Source organism: Zea mays, chromosome 10 (genome assembly GCF_902167145.1).
Source record: "Zea mays cultivar B73 chromosome 10, Zm-B73-REFERENCE-NAM-5.0, whole genome shotgun sequence".
Taxonomy (NCBI): Eukaryota; Viridiplantae; Streptophyta; class Magnoliopsida; order Poales; family Poaceae; genus Zea; species Zea mays.
In genome coordinates, this window is record NC_050105.1 from 119,371,887 (window position 1) to 119,386,805 (window position 14,919).

The 14,919-nt window shown below is 44.0% G+C and overlaps 1 protein-coding gene across 2 annotated transcripts; it reads left to right on the forward strand.

The window, feature by feature from the left end:
- Positions 1-608: 608 nt before the first annotated feature.
- Positions 609-10,306, forward strand: LOC100286133 (uncharacterized). 2 transcript variants are annotated; one of them, NM_001159021.3, is made up of 15 exons: positions 609-973; positions 3,503-3,647; positions 5,402-5,521; positions 5,624-5,758; positions 5,850-5,911; positions 6,104-6,179; positions 6,659-6,760; positions 6,835-6,951; positions 7,402-7,460; positions 7,917-8,091; positions 8,264-8,398; positions 8,477-8,575; positions 8,805-8,913; positions 9,621-9,733; positions 9,827-10,303. In NM_001159021.3, the coding sequence occupies exons 1-15, from the start codon at positions 792-794 to the stop codon at positions 9,902-9,904; spliced, it is 1,707 nt and encodes a 568-aa protein (NP_001152493.1). In that variant the 5' UTR covers positions 609-791; the 3' UTR covers positions 9,905-10,303. The 2 variants fall into 2 exon arrangements, with proteins under 2 accessions (NP_001152493.1, XP_035818986.1); XM_035963093.1 differs by lacking the exon at positions 609-973 and adding an exon at positions 1,092-3,173 and having other exon boundaries at positions 9,827-10,306.
- Positions 10,307-14,919: the final 4,613 nt, after the last annotated feature.

Below are 14,919 nucleotides of genomic sequence, written 5' to 3' on the forward strand. Positions count from 1 at the left end.
AGTGAGGACAATCGATAGCGTCGTTATGTCATCCAAGCGAATAAAGTTATACATGTACTTTGTCGTTATATAGTTTCTTTCTAGCAACTATTAGGGCAATATGCATGCGTTGTCCCAAAGGGAAAAAACATGCACTCAACTACGTCGGGAAGTTTATTGCGCGTTTTCTTTGCCTTGCTATTTGTTACACCTTGGATAATTCGTGGACCTATACTAGGACATGCAATTTCTAGATGATAATGTTAACAACGAAGGTCGTCGATGTCGCACGAGACACCACGATTAAATGGCCGTTGGAAAATTAGAGAACATGTGCATCAAATAAGAAATTTGAAAGAAAAGGAGCCACAATTTGCCAAATACTCATGGCAGCAAAGCATGGATGCCGTGTCCGGTGTGCCACTAAACGAATGTCAAGGGATCAAAGTATCAAACATCAATTCATGATTGTACCTTCTTTTGACATTCAAACACTTGTCTAGTGACGAGTTTACGGCCAACAACTAACAGGGGTATCGGTGCAATTTGCCTGTTTCCCCTGGTGCATGCCTAGAAGTCTGCAAAGTATTCCAACATATAAATACCGCCAAGCTCCCGGCCAAGCTCCCAAATTCCATTCTGGTCCCTTCCTTGCCTTCTCCGCCTCCGCATCCATCCGGTCTCCAGTTGTCTCCTCCCGCCTCCTTCCGGTCCCCTCCCGGCGCAGCCTCTCCCGCCCCCTCCAGCCAAGCGGACCCTAGGCGGAGCCACCTTCCACGCTTCCCGAAGCTCGCCCGTGAGGGGAGGCCAGGATGGCAGCGACGTCGGCGCCGCCCGCGAGCGCCCACGCCAACGGCAACGGCTCCCTCGTGGGGGTGGCGGCGCCGGTGGGAGCGCCCACCAACCCCATGGCGACGGCTCTGCTCACCGACCAGTACCAGTTCTCCATGGCCTACGCGTACTGGAAGGCCGGGAAGCACGCCGACCGTGCCGTGTGAGCGCCCTCTCCCCTGTCCGCTTTGTTGGTGTGCCTGTGTGTGACTTGTTTCAGCCAGCGGTGCCGGCTGGATTGGATTTGATCGGGAGGTGGTGATCTGGCGTGAGGGTGGTGACCGGGACGGTTTATCCGTGCGGGTTAGGTTTTGAGGGATGGGGCTTTCAGGGCCATGTATTGGAGCTCGGCCCCTCCCTGCTGCAAATTGCAATTCCCTTGTTTCTGTTCTGTAGCTAATGCGGTGCTCTCGTTTTCGGTTCTGATCAATGTGCTGGGAGCGTTTGTTCTCGAAGGATCGGTTGTTTGGTATTGCTGGTTTTTCCTTATTACTTCCCCACCGTTGTGGGTTACGACGGCGCGGTTTTTTACATCGTGGATCATTGATTGTTCAGAGTATTTTATTTATTTTCGACTCGGTGCTCTGGTTTTGGTTTGAGAACGCTTTTCTTGTGTAGTTAAATTTTTCTCTTGTTGCAGCTGTGATATTTCAAGCAACGCTTCGTCTTGACATCTACTGTTCGTCCTTTTGTGTTTCTGTGTTAGTACATTTGCTGCATGTCAATATGGCTATGTAAAAACTAAGCAAGTGGGACGTCACCTTTAGTATTTTCATTCATATATTAGTATATATCTTCTTGTTCTTGTTCTGTGTTCAAAATGGACTTTCATTTTCATTGCTCAACTTTGTATTTCTTCGGTAATCCCTTCCATTGTGCAATTTGAATTGCTCCTTTCGATGTTGGTACTACCAGTTTTTATTTGTTTGGAGTGGACGATGCATTCATTTGGAATTGCCGTGTTCTTGTTAGGGGTATATTCTGCATTTGGTGTTAGTTTATCCTAATTTGGGTCTAGGAGCCAATTTTGTCCCCTAATTTCCTAATTGTATGTCTTGAATAATTTTCGCACATGACATAAGCAGTGTTTTTTAAATGTTATGTAATTCAGAGGGTACGTGGACATTTGAATGAAGACAAACAGATGAATGACATTTACTACTTGAGTAAACAAACAAGACAATCAATTCATACCTGGATTTTATATTAATGCTTTGGCCATCCAAGGATTCAAATGTGTCAAACGTATGCAAGAAAGCAACTTTGACTTAAAATAGTTGTGGAATGCTCCTTTTTCTTTAGGAAAAAAACAAGGTGATTCCATCATATGTGTGCTGGCTGCTAGTTCAGGAACAGAGTTTTTATGGGGAAAAGCTATAATTGTGTCATTCAAAGAATATTCTAGGAAGGTACCTTGAAACTACACTAGGCTGTTTTATATATTGCTCCTACAGCATGACAGTGCAAAACTTATTGATGGATATTGAGCTAAACAATGAACTTTGTGTGACGCGTTCTTCTCTATGTCTTGGAATGTAGTCATAGTTCTTAACTAGGGCAGTTCGAACCAATTGCTTTGCATTTATCGATGGTCATATCTCATATGTGCCTCCATACCCATAAATTCCACATGGGTAGAACTTGCTTGCATGCACTGTATTGAAATGTTGTTTGTCCACAGTATTAAGATATTTGTTGGCTTCTGAAAAAGCAACGGTTTTATTTGACCTTGGTAGCTCCCTAGATTGCACCCGAGATGCATCCACGTGACTCCAAATAAACCACGTGACTCCAAATAATTTTTATCTCAATTTTAGGGAAAATTTTATGCAAGTGGCATTGTGGAAACTGGAAAGTTAATGGTAGGCCATGGTATAATTCAATTAAGCTAAGCTGGGAAAGTATCTCTTTCCATTATTCTCCTTTTTATCATTCATCTGCCATTTTTTTATATGAATACTACTTTATGCATTTCTACCATGTGTTCCTTTACAAGAAATTGTTCCTTGCATGTTGTTTCTTCTTGTATTGTTTTTTCATTCAAGGTTGAATGGAAAAACTCTTCTTACCTGCAGAACTAGAAGCTATTTGTTCATGGAGATGAAAACAATAGATGATCATAAGCTGATCGCTGCAGTTACTACCATCATATTAGAGCTAATCGAATGGGTAGTGGCAAAAGGATAATGCTGGATTTGAGAAATTCTGATGTCTTCCTTTTGGGTTTTTTATGTCTTTGAATTGACGTGCTGGGTAGTGGGTACTCAGGCTTGCCTTGGAGCCTATGCTAATTGAATTTCAATCTCCCAGCAAATTTGCAAAATCATCCATTTACAATGAATACAGACAATTGGTGGAAAAAGGTACAAGAATCTCTAATCCTTGGAACTCACAAAATAGTCTTTGGTATTTCCTGGGAAGTTGGGAACTGGCTATTTAGTAGCAATTTGAATGTTCATCCAATGCAACCCATCTTGTTGCATTTTAGTCTTAATACGATTAAGAAAACAGTTTCTGCCTGTTGTATGCTTCCTCATGCAAGTGCTAGTCCTCCCTAAACATTTCAGTGAATCTAGTTTCAAGCCTTCTGACTGAGTTTCAGTGAAGTCTATCTGTCTATGGATACAAATAATGTATTACAGCTAACAGGTTTCTAAACTTAATTCTGATTTGAATCCTTTTCCTTTCACAGGTTTGACCTGTACTTTAGGAAAAATCCATTTGGTGGGGAATTCACTGTTTTTGCTGGCCTTGAGGAGTGCATCAAATTTATTGCGAATTTTAAGTTCACAGAACATGACATTTCTTTCCTGCAATCAGTCATGCCAATGTGTGAGGTATCATCTCATCTGTACATGAGTAATCTCTCTTTCTTCCGATGATTCTGGTGTCTGATTCTGAGATTTTTTCAATAAGGGAAAATTTATTGCATCAAGATAATCATAAGTCACAACTTTCTTGACAACAGAAAACCCGACTTCTGCATCGCGCTAGATGCACACAGTCTAAAGAAGACTAACAACCCAATCACTCTAGTAGTAATCAATCCTAAGACTAGATCGCCACCCACGAGCCTAGGTAAAAAACTCCCTGACCACTTGCTCCAAACATTGACAGGTAGCTAAAACCAACTCCTGGAAGATAGGCTTCTGTACCACAACCCAGGAACGGAGCCAGTGGATAGCCAAATGAAGAACCTGCAAAGAGTTTGTCACATATTTATGTTGAAACACAATGTCATTTCTATGTCGCCAAATGGCCCAACAAACTACTGCTGCCCCTAAAAGAGCTAACAATTTTAAATCTTTAATAATCCCCCCTAGCCATGACCCAAACATATTCGCGACACTAGAGGGAGGGTAAAGATTTGTAGCTATTTGGACAGTATGCCATATTGCCCGCGCTACCTGGCACTCGAAGAAAAGATGCTTAATTGTCTCATTGTTGTGACAAAAGCAGCACTTCACGTTGCCATTCCAATTTCGCTTCGCTAGATTATCCTTGGTTAATATTACGTCTTTTCGTAAAAACCAAAGGAATATTTTTATTTTTATAGGGGCCTTTAGTTTCCATTTTTTTTGTTAAAGTTGGGTACATCTAGGTGGATTAAGCCAATGTAATGTGACTTCACTAAGAATCGACCATTTGCTGACAGCTTCCATCGAAATCCATCTTGTTCCTCTGATAGAACTATATTAGCAAGTCGTAGAATTAGATCGTTCCACGCTACTAATTTATGTCCTATCAGATCTCTATGCCAAGACAAATTTAAAGGTAAAGTGCTGAAGACATCAGCCACACTCACAGTCACATGTTTATGTCTTACGATATGGTACAAACAAGGTTATTGGTCCTGAAGGGTTGATGTACCCAACCAGATGTCCTCCTAGAACCTAACTTGAGAACCATTTCTTATAGTGAAAGTCCCAAACCTAAAAAAGTCTTGTTTCACTTTCATTAACCCGGCCCAAAAATTGGAATCCCCTGATCTCCAATAGGCTTGGGAGAGTGGTTTTGCATTCAAGTATTTGTTGCGGATCAGTTGTTGCCAAGTTCCATCAGTTGTCAAAAGTCTATAAAGCCATTTGCTTAGTAAAGCCTTGTTTTGAATATCTAGGTCCCTGATTCCTAAGCCTCCTTGATCTTTGGGCTGGCACAGAATGCTCCATTTTGCTAGACTGTATTTCTCCTTCTCTTCTTGTTGCCAAAAAAATCTCGACCGAAAATAATCAAGCTTTTTTAGAAGTCCTCTTGGAACGCAAAAAAAAGGACATCACATACATTGGTAGGCTACTCAACACTGAATTAATCAATGTGAGCCTACCCCCAATAGAAAGATGCTTTCCTTTCCAATTACTAAGTCTTGGAATGTATGATTCTGAGATTGGTTGCTGAGTTTTCTAAAAATCATGCCTTTTAGTTAGCATGAACTAGAAAGAATTGGCTACTTCAAATGGAGGAAGCAGGAGTAATTTTAAATGCACGTGCTGTGCCTTGGATCTTTCGTTTTTCACCCAACCTTTATAAACATTCCTTGTTTGGTTGGTTTCCAGTTAAATGTTCATTTTCTGATGTAAACTACAATTCCTAGGGTGCGTTCTTCAATTATCTCAGGGAAGTTGACTGCTCTGATGTAGAGGTGTACTCCATTCCTGAGGGATCAGTAGTTTTTCCAAAAGTGCCCTTGATGAGAGTTGAGGGTCCAGTTGCTGTAAGTACGAGGCCCTCACCAGTTGTTGTGCTAATGCATGTTTGCCATATGAGCATCGACCAGAATTTTGAAATGCCTTACTGTTTGTTATTACACCATCAGGTGGTTCAACTTCTGGAGACTCCATTTGTGAATCTTATCAATTATGCCTCTTTGGTAACTACTAATGCTGCGCGTCATCGTCATGTTGCTGGAAAGTCAAAGGTTCTGTTAGAATTTGGTTTAAGACGGGCACAGGTGTGATATTCAATTATCCATCCCTTTTCAACTGTCATTGTAACACATTAGTGTTTCTATGTTAAATGTTTCTGTGGATTTATTACTGCAGGGACCTGATGGAGCAATAAGTGCCTCAAAATATTGTTTTATGGGAGGTTTTGACGCAACCAGGTCAATTATTTTGCATTTATAGTTTAGAACTAAAATCCAGCGTATTTGTGATCCTTGCTCTTTATAATAATGCTTGAAGAAGTAAACTTTCAGTTATGCTTGCATATTTGCCTTTCTGTCCTTCACCATAAAAAATACTTTGTCCCCAAAAATGTTAAATGTGTTTACCTTTTGCTCACTTTTTTGTTGCAGTAATGTTTTGGCTGGGAATTTGTTTGGCATACCACTTCGTGGAACACATTCTCATGCTTTTGTTAGCTCATACATGGTCAGTAAAGTATCCTTCCTGCTATGAATGAATGAAAGTTTTCACAAATGCTGTTACTTTCGTCATTGGAGAGCATTATGTCTGCATACTGTAGTTTCATTTGTCAAACGCATTTGTTCTTCACTGCATTAGTAGCTAGCCCCACTGTTGTTTCAGGATTCTGGGTAATATGTTTCATTTCTTCTCTTTTCAGCCATGCTAGTTTTTTCCTCACCGTATTCTTTTAGTCTGATGTGGAATCCATGGATTATCAATTTATCATTCCTCCTTTTCATAACATTTCTGTGAACTGTGCATAACAGTTGGTACTTTTCCTTGAATTTTTTCCCTCTAACACACAGAAGAGCTACTATCATTGCATTAATAGGCTGCCCCTTAGATATTCATGCTTAGATTTCCATTTTGAGAGTATTTTCTTTGTGCCATTTATCGCTATGTGCTTGTTTCATGATTTATTAATATGATTTCCACCCTTTCAGAGCCTTGATGAGATACCAGACAAGGCCCTCAAGAGCAAAGATGGCTCAAGACTTTGCCAGGATTTTGTTAGTTTAGTGCAAGAGTGGCTTCAAAAGATTCAGGTATGATTCCAGAAACTTGTTACGTTAGTTTTAATTGTCATGGTATTCTTATGTTACTTTTTTGGTTTATTCAGGCAGCAAATTCATTAGGTGGTGTATTTGGTGATACAAATAAAAGTGAGCTGGCTGCATTTGCATCCTACGCATTGGCTTTTCCAAGCAACTTCCTTGCTCTTGTGGACACATATGACGTGAGTTGTTAGTTTGTTCAAGCTTTAAACTTTTCTCTTGTTGTTTCTTCTTTGTACTTCATTTCATGTCTGAATGAGTAGTGTCAACTCTCTTTTCTTGAGGTGGTGAGTAGGTCTGAAAACTTCTCTTTGTCATTGCTGACTTCTACAATTTTCTGTTTGTCATTCTGAATTATCCTCTTTTCTGTATTGATATTAAGAAATCATGATCTTTTGTTTTACTGCCAAACTTGTTATTGCTTTACACATAGACATGTATGGACGTTTTTTTGGACTGAGGGTAGACTGATTGATGATTGCGCAATCCTGAACAGAATGTGTTTTCACTATTATCATTAACCATTTATTTTCAGAAGGCATAGCCAATTCCTAACTGATTCATGTATATATTTTCTGTTGTGTAACAATTACCGTTCATAAGCCATACTCACCCTCTTCTCTACCTTTCAGGTTATGCGAAGTGGTATTCCGAATTTCTGTGCAGTGGCTCTAGCACTTCATGACTTAGGGTATGTCAAATGTCCTTTGGCGTTCATTACCTGTGTGTCGGACGACCCCTATCAGATATGAGCTTATCTTCACATGAAAATTCATCATGTACTCAAACAATCAAATTCATGAGAACACAACTGAAGTTAAAGTTATTAAAAAAATGTCACACCAATAGCATATGCTTTAGGATGGTTTACACTTATAACTACCTTTTGTTTATATTTGAATCCATCTCAGTCAGATACTGAGTTACACTGGTGTGTTAGTAAGCTGCAATATCTCAATACTCTAAATTAGTTCATGCTCTGGGCTCTTGCAATATAGATGTGAATTGGCTGCATATTTGGTTATATCTATTTGGTTTGGTTCCTTGCATGTACATGCTTACAAACTACAACTGAGATAGGAAACTTCCCAATCTTTGTTCAACCTTTAAACACAAGCATTTTACCTAATCATATATTCTTTTGTAGGTACAAGGCATCTGGTATTAGATTAGATTCTGGTGATCTGGCCTATTTGTCCATTGAAGCACGAAAAGTGTTTAGTGCAGTAGAGAAGGAATATAATGTACCTGGTTTTGCAAAGATGCTCATTACTGCTAGCAACGACCTGAATGAAGAAACAATTGATGCCCTCAACAAACAGGTAATAAACTTATCTTGTGTTTACAATTTGTAAAGGACTATTTTACCTTTCATATTATGGCAGCTGTGGTTCCGATGTTATCTGACGTATGTGATTGTTCTTCTGTAGATTTATCTTTATTATTCATTCTTCCAATCACAGATATAATTTAGGATCTCCCTTTATTTTGCAGGGTCATGAGGTTGATGCCTTTGGAATTGGAACTTACCTTGTGACGTGTTATTCCCAGGCTGCTCTTGGCTGTGTCTTTAAGCTAGTTGAGATAAATAATAAACCTCGTATTAAGCTTTCTGAGGATGTGGCAAAAGTATGTCCAGTATTTTTGTGTTAAAAATATCTGCTTTATTTTATATATACCCATTGATGTTGTGATAGTATGTTTCAGGTTTCCATTCCATGCAAAAAGAGATGCTTCAGACTGTATGGGAAAGAAGGCTACCCACTGGTAGATATCATGATTCGCGAAAGTGAACCATCGCCTAAGGTAACAATGCACCACTGTTATCTTTGTTGGGATCTGAGCCTTTATATTTAGCACAAGGTTTCCAAGTATCCCAGTACAGAATTTTACGGAATATAGCTGCGGTAGTACATAGTTTTTCCTATCTTTGTTATGCAACACAGCTGTCATGCTCTGTATCTTGTCTTTGACATTTTCATCTGCAGTAACCTCCAACGTTAAAACCGGATTTCATATTGTTAAAATGTTGCAGGCAGGAGAAAGAATCCTCTGCCGCCATCCATTCATTGAATCAAAGAGAGCATATGTTGTCCCCCAGCATGTTGAGGAGCTTCTACAGTGCTATTGGCCTGGGACATCAGGTATGGACCTCTTATCTCTTTATCGAGAATTTGTCAGTGATCACATACTAATGGCTGAGTTTCGGAAAGTAGTAACTGAAAATGGGAGTAACTAGCATCAGCATTATTGCCTTCAAAAGTCAGAAGGATTGTTTTTAAGCAGAAGAATCTTAAAATAGGACGGAGCAGCTTGACAGGCTTAAATTTCTTTCTGAACATAGTTTGATAGACTTAATAAATGTAAACGTTTCATATTTCCAGTGCTCTGTTCTGTTCATGTTTCCTACTGTTGACAATCACCAGAGCCACAACTAAGGATGCAAGTTTTTGGATCACTTGGTCGACCCATAACTCACTGTAGTTAAACTATAATCCAAATTTGAAAGCAAGGGAAGGGCAGACCCAGTACCGGAAGCTTTTACATGAGTGGGTCTGGGGAAGGAATAAAAATGAGTTAGCTAGCTAACCCACTGGGTCTGGGGAAGAAATTTTTCATCCCTAGCCACAACCCCTTTATGTTTCCTTCTGGAGTTTCCTTCACCTAAGGTGACACCTTTAGGGAAAAAAATACTTCATCAACCCAACCCTGGATAATATCAAAAGAAAAATCTGAATACTAAATATCTGTTGGATCATTAAAATCTGTAGACTTTAGTGTCCTGGCTCCTGGCCTCTGTCTTGTTATGTGTTAGTGACATTTGTACCTGGCTACCTGTGTCTCCCTGCAGATAAACCTAGAGCAGAGCTGCCCTCCTTGGAGAAGATCAGAAGCCGCTGCATGCAGCAGCTTGAAATGCTGCGCCCGGATCACATCCGGCGGCTAAATCCAACGCCCTACAAGGTTTGCTTCTTTGCATCACGCCATTGTTTGTCCTCATCTTGATATAATGACATATAGTAACTGAAAGTGCCACTAACTCCTCAATCTGGGCAGGTGAGCGTGAGCACCAAGCTGTACGATTTCATCCACCGCCTATGGCTGAACGAGGCGCCAGTAGGTGAACTGCAGTAGATGATGATCATATAAAAGAAGTTTTGGGTCATCTGCGATACAGCAGCAATTCATCGAAGAAAATTAGAGCTCTTCTGCACAACATCAACAGTTGAGCCCATGGCAGGATTTTGCTCCCCAAATTTTCATCTCTAGTCACCGGTATAGAGGCAGGTTAATCAGGTTGTCTAGTTTATACGTCCCTTAATTGGTGGGATGCTATACACATCATCATCAGAAAAGAACCGAAATCATATGGAGCCAAAAATGTTACTAGGTCGTCCGGTGTTTGTGCTCGACGGTGTCACATTTGTTTTTCTAGCCGATCGTGCATATGGTCATATAAAACACTGCACTGTTGATTGTACTGTTTATATAGTGAAATTTGAAATGATAGATGAAATAGGAGATAGAATGAGTAAACGATCCAACTGACCAGGCACGCTGCGCTAGCGAGGCTTGAATTGCTGCTCTCTGCGTTGCCTGTTCTCCTTGAATTATGCAAGGATCGAGACTCTTCCGTCCTTTATATCTATACTATACTTAAAACATCAGTTTCAACGGTTGTTCTGCGTTATTTTTTTACAAATAACCTCTCATAGCTATTTCAAATTAATCCGTTGCACGTCTATATATGGTCAAATGCGGCCCGGCATAGGCTGCTGACGGTGCCGGACCAGCCCCTTAGACCGTCGACTCATTTGATTAAATCAGTGTAAAATATTAAAAACGGTCCAGGAGGTGGGGTTCGAACTCATGCCCTAATGGAAGAAGGGCAGGAGACACTATGTGAAGTTGTCTAACCATTAGAACATCATGCTCAGATGATTTTAATATTGAATATAAATTGTATATATGTATATACGTTTTTTGTAAAATAAAAAAATATAATCGTGTCAGGTCTGGCTAGCACTACGGGCCGAGCCTACAACCAAAGCACGACACGATGTTCTTGGCTCTTGCAAGCATTAGGTTGTTTCGGAGACCACATTGGCACAATGGATTTCATAGTGTTTGAGATTGCTGAATTGGATGGAGCAACAATGATTGTCACACTAACAGTAAAATAAATGTTATTTGTTGGTTTTAAACGTTAGTGATTGCTACGAAGTAGCATAATTTATATGGAGTGCATCTAGTTTTTATTGATGTCTGATTTTAGCAATCACTCCATATTTTGATCTATCTTTTTTATAAGTTTGACTTTATGTGACTTATTTTAGAAACTTGAGCTCACAAACTTTCTCTTATTTGGTATCTATATGGTGGAATTATGTTATTTTATAATCTTTGTTCGTTCAGTCAGTCGTTGTGGACTCTCATCTAATCGCTCACTTCATTAGTCGTGTTATACCAAGACATATTGCATGGACTAAACAATAACATCAGTTAGCCAAATCAAAAAAATATTATAAAGAGAGTGGAGACAATCAATAAAAATCTTAAATTTTTTTTGATGGATAGTTTACGTGGGTATTGTTGTAAGCCGTCGCAACGTACGGGCAACCGACTAATTCGTCTTTATATTCGTCTTTTATAGTCTTCTTTAAAAAATCTCTTATCTATATCTACTTTCTCTCCAACAACTTTCTTTATATCTCGTCCTCTATACATAAATATTTAAATTAAAGACATATTTTTTACTTTTAAATTTTTTTGTATATATGTATTTATCGTATTATCAAATATATTGTACATATTTTAGTTTTACTAAATCTGTTATGGATAGACGGGAGGAGAGAAAAACTCTATATATAGTGTTTAGAGGACGTTGTTGGCTGTGTACCGATGAAAATCTTCTCTAAAATGTAGGTCACAAGATGTTTTAAGTGCTTGTAGTAGGGGGTTGTCGGCGTTTCGAGACCGGGGGGTCCCTGGACCGACGAGTAAACTGTCGCCGCGTGCCCCAGCCCAAATGGGTCGGCGCGAGACGGAGCGCGAAGGGGGAAAAAGGCAGCCGGAGAGGGAGAGGTGGAAATCCTGCGGCCTTCGTGTTTGTCCCGCGCCCAAGGTCGGGTGCGCTTGCAGTAGGGGGTTACGAGCGTCCACGCGGGAGGGAAGCGAGCGGCCTCACGCGAGCGCCTGTCCCGTCCTCTTCCCCGCGCGGCCAACCCTCTGTAAGAGGGCCCTGGTCCTTCCTTTTATAGGCGTAAGGAGAGGATCCAGGTGTACAATGGGGGGTGTAGCAAAGTGCTAACGTGTCTAGCGGAGGAGAGCTAGCGCCCTAAGTACATGCCATCGTGGCAGCCGGAGAGGTTTTGGCACCCGGTTCGTGTGGTGTCGTGGCCGTCGGAGGAGCGCTGGAGCCTGGCGGAAGGACAGCTGTCGGAGCTGTCGAGTCCTTGCTGACGTCCTCTTGCTTCCGTAAGGGGGCTGAGAGCCGCCGTCGTCATAGAGCGTGCGGAGCGCCATCATTGCTAGTCTGGCGGAGCGAGCCAGATGGGACGCCGGTCTTGTTTCCCGTAGCCTGAGTCAGCTTGGGGTAGGGTAATGATGGCGCCTCCTGTTGACGTGGTCGGTCCGTGCCCTAGGTTGGGCGATGTGGAGGCTCCTCCGAGGTCGAGGTCAAGTCTGTCTTCCGAGGCCGAGGTCGAGTCCGAGCTCCTGGGTCGGGCGAGGCGGAGACCGTCGGCTGAGGCCAGGGCTGAGTCCGAGCCCTGGGGTCGGGCGAAACGGAGTTCGCCGTCTTTCGGGGCTGAGCCCGAGTCCGAGCCCTGGGTCGGGCGGAGCGGAGTTCGCCGTCTTCCGGGGCTGAGCCCGAGTCCGAGCCCTGGGTCGGGCGGAGCGGAGTTCGCCGTCTTCCGGGGCTGAGCCCGAGTCCGAGCCCTGGGTCGGGCGGAGCGGAGTTCGCCGTCTTCCGGGGCTGAGCCCGAGTCCGAGCCTTGGGTCGGGCGGAGCGGAGTTTCCTATGGTGCTTGAGGCCGGGCCTGGCTGCCTGTCAGCCTCACTCTGTCGAGTGGCACAGCAGTTGGGGCGGCGCAGGCGGCGCTGTCCTTCTGTCAGGCCGGTCAGTGGAGCGGCGAAGTGACTGCGGTCACTTCGGCTCTGTCGACTGAAGGGCGCGCGTCAGGATAAAGGTGTCAGGCCACCTTTGCATTAAATGCCCCTGCGATTTGGTCGGTTGGCGTGGCGATTTGGCCAGGGTTGCTTCTTGGCGAAGACTGGGCCTCGGGCGAGCCGGAAGTATGTTCGTCGCTGGAGGGGGGCCTCGGGCGAGACGTAGATCCTCCGGGGTCGGCTGCCCTTGCCCGAGGCTGGGCTCGGGCGAGGCGTGATCGAGTCCCTCGAATGGACAGATCCCTGACTTAGTCGCACCCATCAGGCCTTTGCAGCTTTGTGCTGATGGGGGTTACCAGCTGAGAATTAGGAGTAATGAGGGTACCCCTAATTATGGTCCCCGACAGTAGCCCCCGAGCCTCGAAGGGAGTGTTAACACTCGCTTGGAGGCTTTTGTCGCACTTTTTTGCAAGGGGACCAGCCTTTCTCGGTTGCGTTTTGTTCCGGGGGGTGCGCGCGAGCGCACCCGCCGGGTGTAGCCCCCAAGGCCTCGGAGGAGTGGTTTGACTCCTCCGAGGTCTTAATGCCTCGCGCAATGCTTCGACTGGTCTGGTCGTTCCCTCATGCGAGCTGGTCGTAGCCCGGGTGCACGGTCGGGTCCCAAGTTCTCGGGCTGGTATGTTGACGCTGTCAACGGTTTGGCCGGAGCCGGGTTTGCGAGAGCAGCCCCCGAGCCTCTGCACAGGGCGAGAGGACGGTCAAGGACAGACTCGACTTTTTTACATACGCCCCTGCGTCGCCTTTCCGCAAGGAGGAGGGGGGAAAGCGCCATGTTGCCTTCGGAGGGCGCCGAACATGGTGTCTCCGGTGAGCTGCTGGCGGGTAATCCGAGTGGACGCCCATGCTCCATTTGTTAGGGGTCGGCTAGAGGCCCGGAGGCGCGCTCAAAAGTACCTGCGGATGATCTGCCGGACCCCGTCCCCTTTCGACGGGGTCCGAGGGCTCTATGCCTCCCTCTGATGGGATTCCGTTACAAGATCGTTCCCGCTAGTCTTGGAAATGTCCTAGGGTACCTGATAGTCGCCTAGAGGGGGGGTGAATAGGGTGAAACTGAAATTCTCAAAAATAATCACAACTACAAGCCGGGTTAGCGTTAGAAATATAAACGAGTCCGCGAGAGGGCGTAAAAACAAATCGCAAGCGAGTAAAGCGGTGCGACACAAGGATTTGTTTTACCGAGGTTCGGTTCTCGCAAACCTACTCCCCGTTGAGGTGGTCACAAAGACCGGGTCTCTTTCAACCCTTTCCCTCTCTCAAACGGTCCCTCGGACCGAGTGAGCTTTCTCTTCTCAATCACTTGGAACACAAAGTTCCTACAAGGACCACCACAAGATTGGTGTCTCTTGCCTCAATTACAAGTGAGTTTGATTGCAAGAAAGAATCAAGAAAGAAGAAAGCAATCCAAGCGCAAGAGCTCGAAAGAACACAAGCAAATCTCTCTCACTAGTCACTAAAGCTTTGTATGGAATTTGGGAGAGGATTTTATCTCTTGAGTGTGTCTAGAATTGAATGCCTAGCTCTTGTAAGTGGTTGGAAGTGTGAAAACTTGGATGCAATGAATGGTGGGTGGTTGGGGGTATTTATAGTCCCAACCACCAAACTAGCCGTTTGGTGGGGCTGACTGTCGTATGGTGCACCGGACAGTCCGGTGCACACCGGACATGTCCGGTGCGCCAGCCACGTCACCAAAGCCGTTGGGTTCCGACCGTTGGAGCTCTGTCTTCTGGGCCCGCCTGGATGTCTGGTGGCGCACCGGACATGTACTGTAGAGTGTCCGGTGCGCCAGTATGGGCGTGCCTGACTTCTGCGCGCGCTGGCGCGCATTCAATGCGTTGCAGGTAGTCGTTGGCGCCGAAATATCCGTTGCTTCGACGTCACACCGGACAGTCCGGTGCACACCGGACATGTCCGGTGAATTATAGCGGACTAGCCGTTGCAAATTCCCGAAGCTGGCGAGTTCCTGAGGCGCCGTTCCTTGG